The sequence below is a fragment of the Vulpes vulpes genome, chromosome 15, assembly GCF_048418805.1.
Source record: "Vulpes vulpes isolate BD-2025 chromosome 15, VulVul3, whole genome shotgun sequence".
Taxonomy (NCBI): domain Eukaryota; kingdom Metazoa; phylum Chordata; class Mammalia; order Carnivora; family Canidae; genus Vulpes; species Vulpes vulpes.
Window position 1 is genome coordinate 24,826,031 of NC_132794.1, and position 17,997 is coordinate 24,844,027.

General features: G+C 36.1%; 1 protein-coding gene across 2 annotated transcripts in view; it reads left to right on the forward strand.

Moving 5' to 3' along the window:
- The window catches only part of TMPRSS15 (transmembrane serine protease 15), a 117,307-nt gene that overhangs the window by 79,246 nt on the left and 20,064 nt on the right, over positions 1-17,997 (forward strand). For both annotated transcript variants that reach the window (XM_072740206.1, XM_025995698.2), the window contains 2 exons: positions 13,741-13,836; positions 17,782-17,831. In XM_072740206.1, the coding sequence (XP_072596307.1) occupies positions 13,741-13,836; positions 17,782-17,831 (146 nt within the window). The remainder of the gene's footprint in view (positions 1-13,740; positions 13,837-17,781; positions 17,832-17,997) is intronic.

Consider the following 17,997-nt stretch of genomic DNA (forward strand, 5'->3'; position numbering starts at 1 on the left):
ATGGTTATTTTATCACTTATAGCACTATATTGTTTACTAGTATGTCTTGTCATTTTAAACTATAAAGTCTAAAAAAATAAAAAAATAAACTATAAAGTCTATAAATACAGGAACTATGCTTATTTAATCCAATACTGCATTGCTACCATCTAGACTTATCATTGTCTCAAAATACATGTATTAAATAAACATTTGTTAAAGCAATAAATTATTCATTACAAATAAATATATATATGTATATAAATATAGAAATATCTAGCCATCTAAATGCCCAAAGTTGTTCAACATAAATCATTATCATTTTCCTTCTGTCCTGATGGGGAATGATTTTCTAATCCATTCTAAAAGTTTTGTATATAGTGAAAAAGGAAAATAATTCAAGTCCACATCGACATATATCATGAGCATTTGGCAATTATCTCAACTGTTCCTAGCTCATCAAAATCAAAGGTAATTGATTGCTGTCTTTATAAGGAGCCCTTCTTTCTAGCTGATTAATAATCATGCAGTCTTCATGCTATACACAGATTTTCAAAATTTATTTCAAAATGTTTATTTTTTAACGCAAGACATATTTTCCACTAGAAATAACATTAATGTAGCAATTAGGTCTTGGTGTAACCTATAATAGCTGTTTAATTTCTAGTAGACTGGGAGAGTTACATTGTGTACTAATGCCGATCTAGGACCTAACCACCACATAGAAGTATTCCTATGGTAATAGGAAAATGTTTGAGGCCCTATTCAGAGTGTCAGAAATGCCCCATAATTTCTTGCAATTTGAATTGAGAGTTTTCAACTTCCTTTACTTCCTAAAATACTGTTCATTCAGAATCTGAACTCCTCAGCTTTAAGTCTCATTCAAGTGATGTCAACCTCATTAGGAAGATAAATTTCTATAAAGAGCAAAGGGAGGATGTGAGTTTCATCATCCATTATGTAAATAATCATCAATTTGGTTTATATGCATTAACCAGAGACTTCCTGCACTTTATATATATTGTTGTTTTTATAATACATTATAGCTTGTATTCTAACAAATCTTTCAATGTGGGAAACTTAGAGAGCTAAGGAGGCTTAGTGGAGGATAGGTTGTAGAGGGAATAATGTTTTTTGATGAAGAGGCAACAAAACACTGAAACTGACAGTTGTTTATTTATCCTCACATCAAGGAAACCACTGGGCAAGTGGCATTGATTCCAAACTCCTACTTCAGAGTTAATTTTAGTTCAATACAGGTGAGGCCCTAAGAAGTCATTTGCTTTCACTACTGAACTTGTCAGTAATTCTTAGGAACTGTTTTACAGACTCAAGAATTTAGTAAAGGTTAAGCTAAGGAGATTGGTAACTTGACCTTGTTTCCACAAGTAATGAATCCAAATATCCTGGATGATGGAGATTTCACTGCACAGGAGCTTGTGTTCCAATTCACCATCTATCCAAGCATAATTATATGGTTATAGACACAGGAGTTCTTTTCATTCTGGTTGTGAATCTTAACTAAATAGTTTCCTGCAGGATATAGAGGGTCAAAATGAATCACTTACAAAGACCAAAGTATCAACATCTTCATTGACAGACGTTTTTAAAATTTGAATTAAATATGTTGGGGATTCCTACAATTGCATGACATAATGTGTTGCAAAGGAAAGATTTCTTTATTACTTAACAGTTGCTAATATAAATGTATTATTTTGATTACTCCTGATCAAAAATTTAAACATTAGCAAAGATATTGTGTCTGTTCCATGGATGAGTAAAACATGGCTTTTGCTTTAAATATAGTGGGGACAGACACATAAACAGATAATGACAAAACAAGGTGATAAATAAAAGGTGCTAGAAGAGAACCACTCAATTTGGGCATGTCAAGGAAGGCTTTCTAGAAAACAGCTTGAGCTAAGTGGATGACAGGCAATCCCACACAACTGTGTACCATCTATTTACATGTTTTCCCCCAGCCAGATTTTACTCTCTAGTTCACTGACCTCATTTTCCATGAATCACAGTCCTCCAGCAGGAGACAGGGACAAAGAACTAGATTTTTTTAGTGTGTATCAAGCAAATAGTACATCCCACTGCCTTAGATACAGTATTTTTTATGAAGGTCAGGCACTTGCTTTCTTCAGAAATGAGTCAGGTAATCTCTGCAAAGACTTTCATCTTTGGGCCTGCGCTTATTAAATAGTCTCCACAGTGCTCTCGTAATTGAAAGAAAGTTATAGCCTTAATGAGAATGTGTCTAGACTGGGGCATGGTAACCGAAAGAAAACTTAGTGAGTTTAAAATGATGTGTTTGGTACAGTGGAAAGTAATTTAGGAGTCAATTTATTAAAAAGGCACTGTAGTCTCTCAAGATTATTTATGCAGATAGGGTACAAAATGCAATTCCCCCAAGATTCTAGTAAATCATGTGAGGCAGATTTCATCAGCCTTCCCTCTTTTAAATGAAACATTTTCATTCCCTGCCATTTATAGCATGCATAAGTAAAAAAGTACTTTAAATAACACTTTCATGTCCCTGATCAAAGTATGAAAGAAAACATTTTACACCAATGCAAGAATAAATGTTAAAGAAACTTAGGGTTGTGATCTTTAAAACATTTCCTAGGAAAGCACACTACCTTGTTACTAATCCAAAAAATGAACTATGTGGTTGAATTGCCTTGCTGAGCCATTAAAAACTAGAAGTCATCAGGTCTGTAAAGCTTCACAGAATTTAGGAAATACTAATGTCTTAAAAATAGATTTGGTTATACACACCGCTCTTAGGCTGCTTATGAGGAGTTGCTGTTAATTTTTAAATCCTATAATAGTCCCGGGGCGCCTGGGGCACTCAGTCTGTTAGGTTAAGTGTCTGCCTTTGGCTCAGGTTATGATCCCAGAGTTCCAGGATTGAGTGCCCCCCACACCCCCACCCCCATACCCCCACTCCCACCGTATCCCCAGGATCCCTGCTAGGCGGGCAGTGAGAGCGGCTGCTTCTCCCTCTCCCTCTGCCCCTCCCCCTGTTCCTGTGCTCTCTCTTTCTCTCTCAAATAAATAAAATCTCTAAAATCAATCAATCAATCCTATAACAGTCTTATGCAAGGTATCTTCTGTTCAAATGTCAGAAGCCTCAGGTTGAGCCTCTCATTCTCAAATCCAAAATAAGAAATGGAATTACTTCAAGTTCTTCCATTTCGGAAGTGTTTGGAAACTGCTGGGGATGGGGGGATAAAATGCTGTATTTATAAGCCTTCCAAATAAACAGAGCATTAATGGTTTAATAGCCTCTATAGGCACCACCACAAATTTGTATCCACAGTTTAAATGGGTCCTGGAAAACTGAAAATAGACCCTGTGATTCATACTAGTTTTAAAAATTGGTAGGCAAAAAGTGTTCTTGTCTTTGTCCATATTTCCCATCATTGTCCCCAAATTTTCAACCATGTGGGAAAAGCCTTAACACAAAACAACAAAGATAAGATATGGGAATTAATAGAAAAAAAATGTAACTACTAACTTCTACTTTAAATGACTTATTTTTTATTTGCTAACCTCACACAGAAATAATTAAATACTATTTTCTGTTATTTTTAATTTTTAATTTGCAGGTTTAGCACCAAAGGAAATTTTTATTGTGTTCTTAGCTATTTTCCTAGAGTGGGATGGGGTGAGAGGCAGGTGTGGGCAAGATGGTGGAAACATTGTATTTTACCAAGTTAAAAAGTTCACCACTTACCTGATATACAAACTATAACTCTGATGTTTTTTCCAATTTTAAAATTAGCAGTGAATTAACTAAATATAGGTAAGGAGAAATAATTATAGCAAAGCATAATAATTTTAGAACTTTCTAAGATTCATATTTAGTAAAGTTTATTATTTACCAGACTATGAAAAGCACAGTGGTTGGGAAATTCTCTCTGCTATGGCCAAGAGAGTGAAAGTAAGTGTACCACTGATTTGTAATCCAAAAGTTGGATCAGCAGCCCCCATACCTGGTTATAGTTAGAATCACCTGGTCTTTTACCCAGATATTTGGATTCAGTGTGGTCTAGGTCAGTGGTTTTTGACATATGATTTTCAGAACCAAACTAGTAGCATCTGCAAGCCTGGAATGCACATACAGAGATGCAAATTCTGGAGCTCCACCTGAGAGACCTACGCATGGGCAAGTCTAGAGTAGGATTGGCAGTCTGTGCTTGGAAGAGCCCTTCTGGCAATTCTGATGCTAAAGTTTGAGAACTGTAATCTAGGGTAGGCTTTCTTAAGCTTCTTTTGTGTGTCATGGACACTTTTGGCAGGCTACTAAAATTTACTAACCTCTTCTTAGAACTGTATATTTAAGTGTAAAAAATAAAATACATATAATTACAAAGGAAATTAACTTCCTAAAAAAATAACTATCAAAGCGCACCTGAGTGGTTGAATTAAGTGTCCAATTTTTTATTTCATCTCAGGGTCATGAGATCAACCTCGCAGGGGGCTCCCAGTTGGCGTGAAGCCTGCTTGAGATTCTCTCTCCCTCTGCCCCTCCCTCCTCCTCACCCTGCTCACACGTTCTCTCTCTAAAAAAAACTTGTTAAATAAAAAAATAACTATCAAAATATTATAAATATGACATAGTAATATATATTTCTTTATTTAGGTACTGGATAAGATATGTTGGCAGTTCTAATGATTACTATAAGATGAAAAGTGAGCATAAATAATTTTTTAGATGTATTCACCAACAGTTACAGGTGTTGCTATCAATGTTATGGTTAGTCACCTACATTTGTATAACAAAAAAGACTAAATTTCAATTAAAGGTTAGTAAGAGTTAGTTCTGTAATTATCTCTTATCTAGCCACAAATCCCTTACTTATTATCATAGACAAGAAGTAGCTCCACAGACCCAGACCTTGCTAGTATGGGCCTAGAGATCTCAGGTCTTTGCAGAGCCCTGGGTGATTTTGGTGGGGTAGTTTTGTTGTCCCAAAGTAACCCAAGAACTTTTGTGTACTTGTTTCAGTAGAAAACAGAGAACTTGTACAAAGTATCTCTAAAGTCTGGCACTTTGATTTCATCAGGTATTAAAAACAAAACAAAGTGAAATGAAACAAAACATCAAACTTTTTTTTTCTACTACAACCTGCTTGAGGGCCATCCCTGACTTAACCCAGGTGACTCCTTAGTCTTTTTTTTTTCTGACACCAGCCTATTTTAACTTCTCTAAAAAAATAAAACTTTTCTTGCCCAGTAGATCAAAACAAAAGTAGAGACTTTTTAAAGAAACCTCTGTAAGAAGGACATCATTAAAAGGGGGAAAAAAATCTGCTGCTTGGTTTTCACCAACCATAGCCTGGTTTTATTGCTTTCTCTGAAAAATTCATTCCTGATTTCTCCCACTAAATATTTAGTGGACTCTCTTATATGAAATGTAACTTATTTATATTGACATAACTCAGGGAGAATTCTCATTGTCTTTTTTATTTTGACTTTTATTCTAATGGGTATTTTGTAACCCCAGAGAAATTTATGTAGTAGGAAATTGTTGAGACTGTAATCCTACATATAAAGGGTTAAGAAAATATCCCTTATGTTTGGCATAATTGTGATCATCTACCAATAAATTTTCTACAACATATAGCTATTTAGTCTATAAAAGTCTGGCACAGACTTTTTTTTTTTTACTCAAAGACCTTTTTTACTCAATCCATATGTATAAGCCAGCATCCTTTATCATTTCCTTAGACCCTGGTTTTGGGTTTTTTTTTTTTTTTTGGAGGGAGAGATTTATCTAAATTCAAGTTAATTAACATGCAGTGCAGACAGCCACATACGGAAGAATGAAACTGGACTACTCTCTTACACCGTACGCAAAAAAATAAATTCAAAATGAATGAAAGACCTAAATGTGAGACAGGAATCCATCAAAATCCTAGAGGAAACACAGGCAGCAACCTCTTCGACCTCAGCCACAGAAAATTCTTGCTAAGGCTCCTCTCTAAGTGCAAATGACATATCAGATAACGGACTAGTATCCTTAGATCCTGTTATTTGTGGGGAAGCTTCAATATTCTGAAACAGAAATAGTTGAGAACAGAAGAAAACTTTTGCTCTGTGAAATGAATAACCAAAATCTTCTCGTTCATTTTATTTCCCTTCGAAAAACTATTTCCAATTCCTCAACCTGTAAATAATACTGTATATTCTATGAGACCAAGGGCCATTTTTAATAAAATTGATAAAATCTAGTGGAACAATATACCTTCTGTCCCCTTCCTTAATTTTTTCTTCTTTAGGGATGCCTGGGTGACTCAGCAGTTGAGCATCTGCCTTTGGCCCAGGACGTTATCCTTAGAGACCCGGGATCGACTCCCACATTGGGCTCCCTGCATGGAGCCTGCTTCTCCCTCTGCCTGTCTCTCTGTTTCTCTCTCTGTGTCTCTCATGAATAAATAAATAAATAAATAAATAAAATCTTTAAAAAAATTTTTTCCTTCTTCCACTTTCCCTTATTTTCATTCTTCCTTCTTTTTTTGCTTCCTTCCTCCCTTTCCTATTCCCTTCCTTCTTTTCTCATATCCTTCCATCTTCTTCTTTGCATTATACGCTTACCTTTTCAAAAGAAACTGGGGTGATTTATTACAAAAGGTATGTGCAGTAAGATTAATAGAATAGTAGCTGAAAATAAGGTCTGAAGAAATAAAAAGACACATCTATAAAACATACAGGGTCAGCACCATTACTAGTATTTCTGAGATTCCTGGAAACCTGTGCAGAAAGGAGAACATTAAAAATTGCATCATTTTAATTGTGAGATAGGATAAATGTTACCAGTTCCATAGGGAAGACAGATTTCTCCTGACACTAAATTCTAATGGAAATTTTGCATGCATGTCCTTATAATGTAGTAATGCTTTAAAAAAAATATGTGCACTGATCATCCCAATGTTTATAGCAGCATTATCTACAATAGCCAAATGATGGAAAGACCCTGAATGTCCCATTGACTAATGAGTGGATAAAGATGAGTGTGTACACACACACACACACACACACACACACACACAATGGAATATTACCCGGCCATAAAAAATGAAATCTTGCCATTTGCAATGATGTGAATTGAGCTAGAGAGTATTATGCTAAGTGAAATAAATCAGTCAGAGAAAGACAAATACCATATGATTTCACTCATATGTGGAATTTAAGAAACAAAACAAATGAACATAGGGCGAATAAAAGAGGCAAACCAAGAAACAGACTCTTAACTATAAAGAGCAAATTGAGGGTTGCTAGAAGGTGTCTACACCTGAAACTTATATTACATTATATGTTAACTAACTGGAATTTAAATAAAAACTTGGAAAAAAGAAATATGTGCACCGAGAACACCTCTTAGTAAATGTAGCGGTGTATGCCATATGCCTCTTACCCAAAAATAAATAAACTCCAGTGGCAGGTAAGAAAATAAAGTTGCAAATGAGTCAATGATATAGTACAAGGGATTAAGGTCACATTCTCCAAGATGTTTAAGCATAAGGATCCTGTCTCTGACAACCTCCCTTGAGTATAATTTCTCTCCACCACACTTGAGGTAGGAAATGCCAGGAATGTTTCCTTCCTAATATCATTAAATCTGTGGGATAATACAGAATAGCTACCAGACTGACCCATCAATTTCTCTCTTGTTCTTAATATGGTAGCTCACACAAAGGAGGAAATTCATCAGGTGAAGATAATTTTTTCCACTGGCATTTTTTTTTCCTTCTATGTGCCACAAAATCTTAGATGTCCAGGTCAGAAAATCAGAAAATAATTCAGCTTAACTGTCTGCCAAACTATGGTGGTGTTAGGTGAGTGCTAGGTGTGTTGTCATAAATGTGGTAAAGGACTAAGCAGTTGTAGCTGAAATGTGTCCAGTTCAGTCAAGCTGTTTACCTAACTGTCCTCATGTCCTGACTCTCTCAGTGGGATGCTTTGCTCTCCTTTGCCTCCAACTCCTTTCATTCATCATCCCCCCAACCTGCCGCCGCCCCGGTCAACCACTCTCCCCACCTTCTGCCCTGCCAAAGCAATCCCATTCTTTCCCTCCAACCTGAAAAAGAGGGTCCATCCTTCTCTAAAACCCTTTTCAGAATAATCCCACCTGGCTCCATTCATGACTTAAGCCTTTTGGGGTGTGAAATGAGCACCAATGCCTGGCTGCAGCATTTGCAACATTTGTTATTATTCTGTTTAGCTTTAGTGTGTCCAACAGCTTAAAACGTCCCTACCTAAGCTCCTGCTTCAGGGAGGAATTCTTATCATGGCAAATACAGTCTGAGGATCAAGACAAAAGAGGAAACCCAAGCAGGCCTGAGAAGAGACACAGAAGATTTATACTGTACAAGACCCTCCGGGATATCTTTCTTTTGCTCCCTAGAATTCATCTCTGAGTGTATTTTTATACTCCATATATGACGTTAAAAATAATGATGGTGGATTGCATTTATATGCTTCTTTTCTCACATAGAATAAGGTTTTCCTGAAGCCAAAGGAGCCCTTGGAGGATGCATAACCTATACAGATGATAATAAAGGTTTAGAAATGGGTAGTCAGGAGGTATTAGCATGTCAACAAGGTAATGCTATATGGGCATGTTTCTATGTGATACCAAATTTCTACAGATTTCAAACAGCTGTGCAAATGTGTGGTAGAGTTATCTAAATCTGCAGAGTTAAAATTTCCAGAATTTAAAAAATGCAAACTCTAGCCATAATCTTGACAGTTTCTCTGTAAAAATTAAAAACTAGTTTTGTGGGAAAGAAAAGGAAACTGAGGCAGGGAGTAACTCAGTGGCGTGCATTAATTGCAGAGCTTAATAGAAGTTATTCTCTCTCAATTCAATTTTTCAGTTTTTCTGGGATTTTGTTTCTCAAAAATAAATGGTGATAGTAAAAGGTTGCTAACCTTTCATTTGCCGAGAATATTTTAAATATACTTTATTGTCTCCATCATTTCTTAAAATAAGAAATAGTTTGTTGTAAATGTTCTCTGCAGCTTATATTCTGTTTACCGTGAATACAAACTGGAATAAATTGTGTTCAGTCTGGAAAAGGATGAGTTGAATTTGGCAGGATTTGAAATGCAAGTAATCGGTCTCAAATTAAACTCCAAATTCTAGCATCCAGCATGGACACCTGGAGATGTTTGTATGAACTGATGGCCTCTAGACACTGCTTTCAGGTTGCTGGCATCAGTATACATGACAAAAAAATGATTATGTGAATACTTTATACTTTTTTCCAAAGGAATGTCTCAGTTATTCTATCCTATGTTCTATATTCAAAACAATATATCTGTAGTATTAACTGCAGTCTGTTTCCTCATGTAAGTTTAAGACTTGTAGAGGAAATGTAGAGAAGACAATCTCAGAATATAAACTGCATCTTTTTTTCGATATGCACATATAATCTTTACTTTTTCCTCTGCCAGATAGTGAAAACATCACTATGGAACAGCATTTGAGAATTCAAGGGTAGAAGTATTAGCATTTACTAAATATTTTTCATTCTTTAAGCTTTGCCTTTAGTCTATTTTTTTCTCCTAGAATAGGCTTATGTTAAAATTTCCTCGCCAATTCCATCATGGTATAATGCTAGTGGTAAGTGTATCATAAATAGATACTAGATTTTAAAAACTTATTTATAAATAACACTTCAATATGTTTTCAATTTAATTTTGTCCAAATTTTGTTTTGAATCTCCAGAGATATTAATACATCTTCTCAGGGTCTGTAATAAAAGAGCTTGTGAGGGTAACTGGCTGGTTCAGTTGATAGAGCATGCAACTCTTGATCTCCAAGTCATGAGTTAGGTGTAGAGCTTACTTAATTAAAAAAAGAAAGAGAGAGAGGCCACCAGGGTATTTCAGTTGGTTAAGCATCTGATTAGCCAGGTCATGATTCCAGGGCCCTGGGGTGGAGCCCTGACTCCTGCATCTCATCAGTCTCCCTGATGAGCTGAGAGTCTGCTTCTCCCTCTGCCCCTCCCCCTGCTTGTGCTCTTTCTCCCTCTCTTGCTCACTCTCTCAAATAAATAAATAAAATCTTTTTTGAAAAGAAGGAGAAAGAGTCAAGGGATGGAATCAAAACAGGTAGAAATAATGGAAAAGTGTTATATATATATATATATATATATATATATATATATTTATTTATTTATTTTATTTTATTTATTTTATTTTATTTTAGAGACAGAAAGAAAGAGAGCACACACATGGAGGAGCAAGGGAGAGGTAGGGGCAAAAAGAGAGGGAAAGAATGTCTCAAGCAGATTCTGTTTAACCAGCTGAGCCACCCAGGAGCCCCTTTGAGATATATTTTTAATGAATCACCCTTCAAGATGTTCCCTTATGTAATTATGAATGTTGTCAAATGACAAAACTAAAACAATTTAGTATTGAGTCTGATGTCCTTTACTCAAGGGAAAACAATCCATCAATCAGGGGAGTATAGTTAGTGCCTCACAAGCAGTGGAGCAACCTTTCTTAGTGACCTTGGGCAAGAGGAAGCTTTGTGGAATGTGAGAAGAGGTAGCAGGGCACCATTGGCTAGGAGGTCAGGAATTTCTTTATAAGCTTAGCAGGTCCTATTTTCTAGGGTAAAGTAAGCTAATGAAAGCTGGCTTGGAAGATTGTGATGGTGTATATGAAGATTTCTTGACAGGAGGCCTTTCCTGTGTGGGCTGCCAGGTTTAGATCTGTGAAGTGGGCCAGGCCACTGCTGTGGCCTCCATTCTGTGGGGCCCGAAATGTGAATTAACTTCATTAGTGCCTTAAAACAAACCACCTGTCAAGTAACTAGAAGTCATTTTGGAAGCCAAAAAGCCGACCCCCTGAACAAGTAAAAAATAGTTATTATATTTGGATTTGACAGGGGTTCCCTGACTTGCAAGCATCAAAATCACCTGGAGGGTATATCAACGGACAGACGCTAGACCCCACCCCCAGAGTTTCTGATTGGGGTGTATAGAGTGGGACTAGGCAATTTGCATTTCTAGTACATTTCCTGGAGGCTCATACTGCTTGCCTCTAGAACACACTTTGGAAATCTTTGGTCTTGGAGAGTCAAGGAACACTAGAAGAATGCCCAACACATATAGGAATTAAGCAGAATAATGATATTGAGAATATTGTTGCAGGAATTCTCTGCTTTTAGTGCCTGTGGTCCTTGGTCACATCGCTTTGAAGGATGAAGAGGTAGACCAGACGAAGAGTGATGGGCAGCAAAGTTTATTGAGCAAGAGTATAAAGCTCCCAGAGAGGGAGGGGCGGCCCAGAGGGTTGCTCTAGGAATTTGTAAGTGTAAGGATTTTTACGAGCTCTTTTGCAGAATTATTTTAAGCAATCCGGGTATGCTGAGTTGTGCCAATCAGGGCTTTGGTCACGTGTCTCTCTATCTGTTAGGTTAATGTCTATGTGCTGATGGTCATTCTTTGGTTAAAATCTGGGGCTTGGGAATCCCTGGAGCCTGCCTTCGGCCCAGGGCGTGATCCTGGAGTCCTGAGATCGAGTCCCACATCAGGCTCCCTACGTGGAGCCTGCTTCTCCCTCTGCCTATGTCTCTGCCTAGGCAGTGTGTGTGTGTGTGTATGTCTCATGAATAAATAAATAAAATCTTTATAAATAAATAAATAAATAAATAAATAAATAAATAAATAAATAAAATCTGGGGCTTATGTCTTAACTGCCCTCCTTGCTCATGATAGGGACAAATGCCTTGTGGTTAATTGTCTTATTTTAGGACATTTTGCAGAAGTCACTTCTGCAAAAGCTGCAAAACAGAATGCTAGTGCACACCTACCTAAGCTATAAAACACGATGTTAGTGCTGCTTTCTTTTAACCATCTTGAACTCCATATTTTCTTGTTAGGGCCCCTGGCCCTGACTATCTAAGTGTTCAAATAACTCTTAACAATGTGACCAAAAACAGTAAGAGAAGAGATAGATCTAAAAGGGAGAATGGAGAGTAGCAGGGACCCACCCTTACAGCAAATAGGAGCACCCATCAACCCATTATAATGATGTTTCGGGAGCCTGCAAGCAAAGTCAACACAACTAGAGCCTCTTCAAATTGGATAAGTATCAATTGGATTAAAAGCTAAGATTAGTGTGATGAATTCTACCAAAAGTTGCACCAGGGTAAAATTCAAAGTCCTCTGATATCTGTTTTGATGCACATTCTATCTTCTCTAAATGCATAAATCCTTAAATATAATGTTTCTCTCTTACAGTCCTTCCTGACCCACGGCTTTCCTGATTTCCATACCCTCTGCTGCCTTTTGAGGTCTTTATGCCTCTTTTGTTTTCTGAACTATAACAAAGACATTTTATATAAATACTTATATAAAATGATGCTTCCGCTTACCTGAAGGGAATGCCTGAGTCTTTAACAGTAACAGTGACAGCTCCCATTCTCCCTTTGGCAAATTCATTTCAGGTGTCCTTAATGAATGACTAGTCATTGATTTGTATGCTAGAGTTACTTTTATCTGTTTATAAAGTTAAAGTTCAAGGCGCTGAATTCTAGGACATTAAATAGAGGCTCCATTGCTTCAGTTCTCTGTTCAGTGAATGAAAGTTACCAGACAAATGCGTTCAGGTTTTTTAAGATGTTGGCCCATCTGAAGGAGATAGGAAATACTCTCAACTTAGTTTTTTTCTTCTGATTGATCATAACAGCCATAAGTGTTCCTTGGAAAGTCCCTGTAAACAGAGAGAAAAGGGTGAGTGTTGGTTACAGTGTGGACTACAGTGTTGGACATCCTTCTGAAGAGGCAACGGGTGGATCCTTTGTGTTATCCCAAAAGATAAAAACTGGATCATCTGCCCGCTAAACCAGTAGAAGTTAGCAGCAATCAGGATGTTTTCAACCTAAAAGCATATTCTTATGCAAGGGTTAAAATCTGGAATAAATGAAAGGCAGGAAACAAGATTAGGAATGAAGAAGCTAAAAGTTTCCACCGAAACCTACAGAAGAGAGTCAGGATAACAGAGACATCTTTAATTATGGTTCACAGTTGAGAGCATGGATATAACATGTTTTCAGGGATAAGAAAGACTAATAACTTAATGTCTTTTGTCACATGGAGAGTGTCTCTTTCTCCATCCCACCCTGGCCCATGAGTTGACACTTGGAGGTCCAAGCTACATACTCCCTTTTCAGAGCAATCACATAGCTTCTTGCTTTAAATTAAGGCTTGCTAGACTTCAAATTGAATGAAATATCAAGAACAAAGAAACCTTTGGAAAAGCAAACACTGAAGATATTATTTTTCTAGGTTGTTCTTAGGCAACATGCATTTTTTAAAAGATGGATTACACTTGACAGGAAAAAAGTTTAATAAATTATGGTGCCACAATTCTGTGAGGTTGTCATTAAAATTGATCATTCTGGAAATTATTGAATAACATAGAAAAGTAAAATGAAAAAATCAGATACCCAAGTAATATATGCACTGGTTTTAATTTTGTTAGACAGTATTTGAGCATGCAAACAACCAGAAATATTACACAAAAATTAAAATTATATTTCATGTCATTATGGATAATTCCTCTATTGATTTATACCATCTTTTATCTAACAAAGTTTTTGAAGTTTTATATTAAAATATTAGTCTTTTTGTATGGAATCCCATACTTTTTTTAGTGTCAACAGTATTAAATAACTAGAAATTTAAGTTTGGATCTTTGTGTTTTGTTTTGTCTCTATGTGTCTTTCCATAGAAGTGGAAACTCATCAATGCCAATCTTCTCTACTGGGAGTGGACCATTTGTGAAATTAAACACAGCACCTAATGGCAGCTTAATACTAACACCAAGGTGGGTCCCAAAATCTGTTCTTGGACTAATTGTACTTGAACTGGAAAGAAGATAGATTTTTAAACTTGTTAGATTTTAATGCCACCACATATTAGCCATAAAATCTTGAAAGTTATTAATTTACTTTTTTATTTTTCAGATAATCTCAAATAGTACCTAATTGATCCTATCTGATAACATTGCCTAATCCTCATGTATACAGTAAGACAGTCAAATGAGATACTTCATATATAATTGTGCTATGCAGTGATAGAGATTCAATAAATTTTACTTCTCTGTCCTTTCTCTCCTTACCTTCAGATTCATAAACAAGTAAATCCCCAAAGAAAAGAATTGTGAGAGCTGGGATAAGTAAGTCCACTGTTTGTCAGACTAAAGAGGATGACACAAATTAGCTATCAACCAAAGACAAGTGAAGAGAGAAAATCATGGTACTTAGCAAATAGAACATGAGTATTAAGTGAAGGACTCCAGACTTCTAATTGTGCCTACATATTCTCTTTTTTAAAATTAGATTCATTTTTATAGCTTTTACTAATGTTAAAAAACCAACATCTTTCCTGTATTCAAAGATCTATTTTAGCTTAGATTATATCATTTCTCCTATTTGTGCATTAATGATACTTTTTGTTGAAATGGGCTTTTGAATTTTACAGTTCCATTAAAGGCCAACTGGAGGTGGGAGGCATGGAAGGGAGGAGACAGTAACTCCAAGACAAAGCCATAAGTACTGACAAAGATTTAAGATGTCATTGCTGGTGCATTAGCTTGCAGTTTTTTGTATAACATACTTAATGGTGAAAAATGAAATTATGTAATTATTCAACTATTCATGAAAAGTTATCATATCTGTGAGCTGAACCAGTATAACAAGTTGATAAAGGAATATTTTTAGGACCAAGGACTTTGCAATTGAATGTTTCATATGAATGCTTGCTGGTCCTTGACTGATATTATTAGTCTCATGGGGGGGAATCAAAGCGTTTTCAAGTGAGAAAGCAGATTTTGAGATTTCCTTCTATAAGCATGTCTAAATTTACATTAGCATTATCAATCTTGAGCAGTTTGCACACTGAAAATTTATTTTATTTGTATCTTGTAGACTTTTAAGAATAAGAAAAGGACAAAGGATAAATGGTTTTAAAAATTCATCTCAGCATATGCATGTTTCAGAGCAGATGTAGGTTATTCCATGCTTATCGTCAAGATGGCAGTATCAGTGCTGTCCCTGTTGTCTGTATGTTTATGTTACTTGAAAGAGTTCTATGAAGGGCACCTGGGTGGCTCAATCTTTTAAGAATCTTCCTTAGGTTCAGGTCATGATCCCAGAGTCCCTGAGATGGAGCCCACATGGGCTGGCTCCCTGCTCAGCGTAGAGTCTGTTTCTCCCTCTGCTCCTCACCCTGCTTGTGCTCTATCTCTCTCTCAAACAAATAAAATCTGAAAAGAAAAGAAAAGAACAGAGAAAAAAAAGAAAAGAAAAGAAAAGAAAAAAGAAAAGAAAAAAAGAAAAGAAAAGAAAAAAAAGAAAAGAAAAGCAAGAGTTCTATGACTTAGGGAGTGTTGCTCTACTCTAAGGCCGAGGGAACAGAAGCTTGGTGTCGATAAATGACTAGGACAAGTTTCCAAAGCCGTAGGCAACCCTACATCACTCTGCTTTTCCATTCTACTGTGTTATCTTCCAAATTCCCCAAGGCAACAGCTCACTTTAAATAGCAGTTCTGGAAAGGAGAAGGAAAGAAAAAGCATAGCCTTTTCAACAACAACAAAAAAGCCCATGTTGTCGAGAGAAATTAATCCATTTTGTCAGTACAATGGATATACACCCATCCATTTAATTTTTTTTAAATGTTTATTTATTTATGATAGTCACAGAGAGAGAGAGGCAGAGACACAGGCAGAGGGAGAAGCAGGCTCCATGCACCGGGAGCCCGACGTGGGACTCGATCCCGGGTCTCCAGGATCGCGCCCTGGGCCAAAGGCAGGCGCCAAACCGCTGCGCCACCCAGGGATCCCCACCCATCCATTTATATCATACTAGGGCCCCACAGGGCTGAGAGAGACACAGGATCATGTCACTCCATAAGTGATATACCCATATCTAGGTAGATACACATGCTGCACATTGCTTATTAATAAAACCTAAAGTGTATTTTCTTATATTTCTTCGTGTCCAGAGGGCTAAGTTAGCTCTGATTTCAGGACCAAAGGCCAGGACAGTAATTCCACTTCCCTCCAATCTCTCTAAATATACCTGGACGAAGTGTGGATTCACTGCTCATTCTGACCAGGCACTAAGCAATTTATTCCTCTACACTAAGCTCCTGCATCTGTATGCTTATGCATGAAACATTTAACTAACTGAAATGCATGGAGAGTGAGGGGCAAAGTTCAGTTCCATTATCAGGTTAACTTAATAGTTACTTTAATTTTTAAAATCTATTCAACTCTTCTATGGTTGCCTAAAAGAATATCATCAGTTTCGTACATACTACAGAGCAGTAGGCATCATTTAATATCTAAGAATGCTGAGGCATTTTAAACATGGATTTTCACTGATGAGTAATGGATATAGAAAGAGTTTGGATGAACTTGAAAGTATGCTGGAAAGCATTCTAGAAACAACTTCTCTCTCAACCATGAGTATATAACAGAAGGGGAGTTAATTGAGGCTTCTTCTTTGGGGAATTATAAATAGATATAGATATAGATATAGATATAGATATAGATATAGATATAGATATAGATATAGATATAGATATAGATATAGATATAGATACAGATAGATATAGACATAGACATAGACATAGATATATAGATATTCCCATATCTAGGTAGATATACATGCAGGCACATTGTGTATTGATAAAACATAAGTATATTTTCTTATATTTCAATTAAAATTACCTTCTATTCTCAGCGATATGTCAATTGGACAGTATGAATGCATGTGATTTCAAGTAAACCTTACCATGTATGTTCCAGTAACACCAAATTGCTTTGATTGTATTTGGGATCTCATATGGATTTGGAGTCTTGTTTTAGGGAAATTTTTCCCTAAAATTTCAAACACCTAAATAATATGTGCAACAGATGCAGTTAAATATATAAGTAGAAATCATTACATGTTTGTGTACGTTTTTGTTTCAACGTGACCAATATCTGCATAGCCAGAGGGAGAGTGTGAGCAAGTGATTTAATTCCTTGTATTATACTGATCTCTAGTGGTCAGCAAGTATAACACACTTTTAAACTATTTTCCTTTGTTTAAATTACTGTTTAAAATAGAATCCTTAGCTTTGAAAAAAAAAGTTTGTATCCAAATATTTAAACAGGTAGTGAGTTATTAAATTATATATGTCTACACTTTGTATTTTCCTGTTTATATGCTTATTTCCTTTGAAAGCAGGGCCCGTGATTCATTCATTGTTGAATTTTCTGAGTAGAGTTACAGCCTCATACACAGTGTAGACACAAATAGTTCTCCAGTTAGCCACACTGAGACATATTCTGTATTATAAATGATGAAACGCAAGGTTGGTTCAAGCAAGTTAATAATAACTATCATTTATTGAGAGATCATTGTGTGTATGGCACAATAATAACTCCAGTGCAAACATTTCTTTTTACTTCTCACGAAATTCCAGTAAAGTAAGTACTATTGCCCCCATTTTGTGCATGACAAAACTGAATCTCAGGGACACTGAGTAACTTATCCAAAATCACATGAAATGTAAGTGGTAGAGTTAAGGGCTCAAACTCAGTTCTAATGGAGTTCAAACTAAGGATTTTCTTGCTGTGTGTGTATCAGCCTCCCCATTTTTCATATATGATACTTATACTTGAAGGTTAATTCTACTAAAAAAAATAAGATGATGTGCATTATGTTCTGTTTTAAAACATTAGGTGCACAATTTCTGAAATATAATTGTTCTTCTATTACAGTGAGCAATGTTTCCAAGATTCATTGATTCTGTTACAATGTAACCATAAGTGTAAGTAAATATTTTGTCATATTTTCTTTCCTTCAAGCCTTCTGTTTAAAATTTGGAATAGAGGGGGCATATCACCTGAGGTTATTTTGTAGTGATCCACTCAATTTTCATAATCAGAGGAAATCCACCAAAATAAAATAGATGCTCTTTCTTCAATTATTTTAAT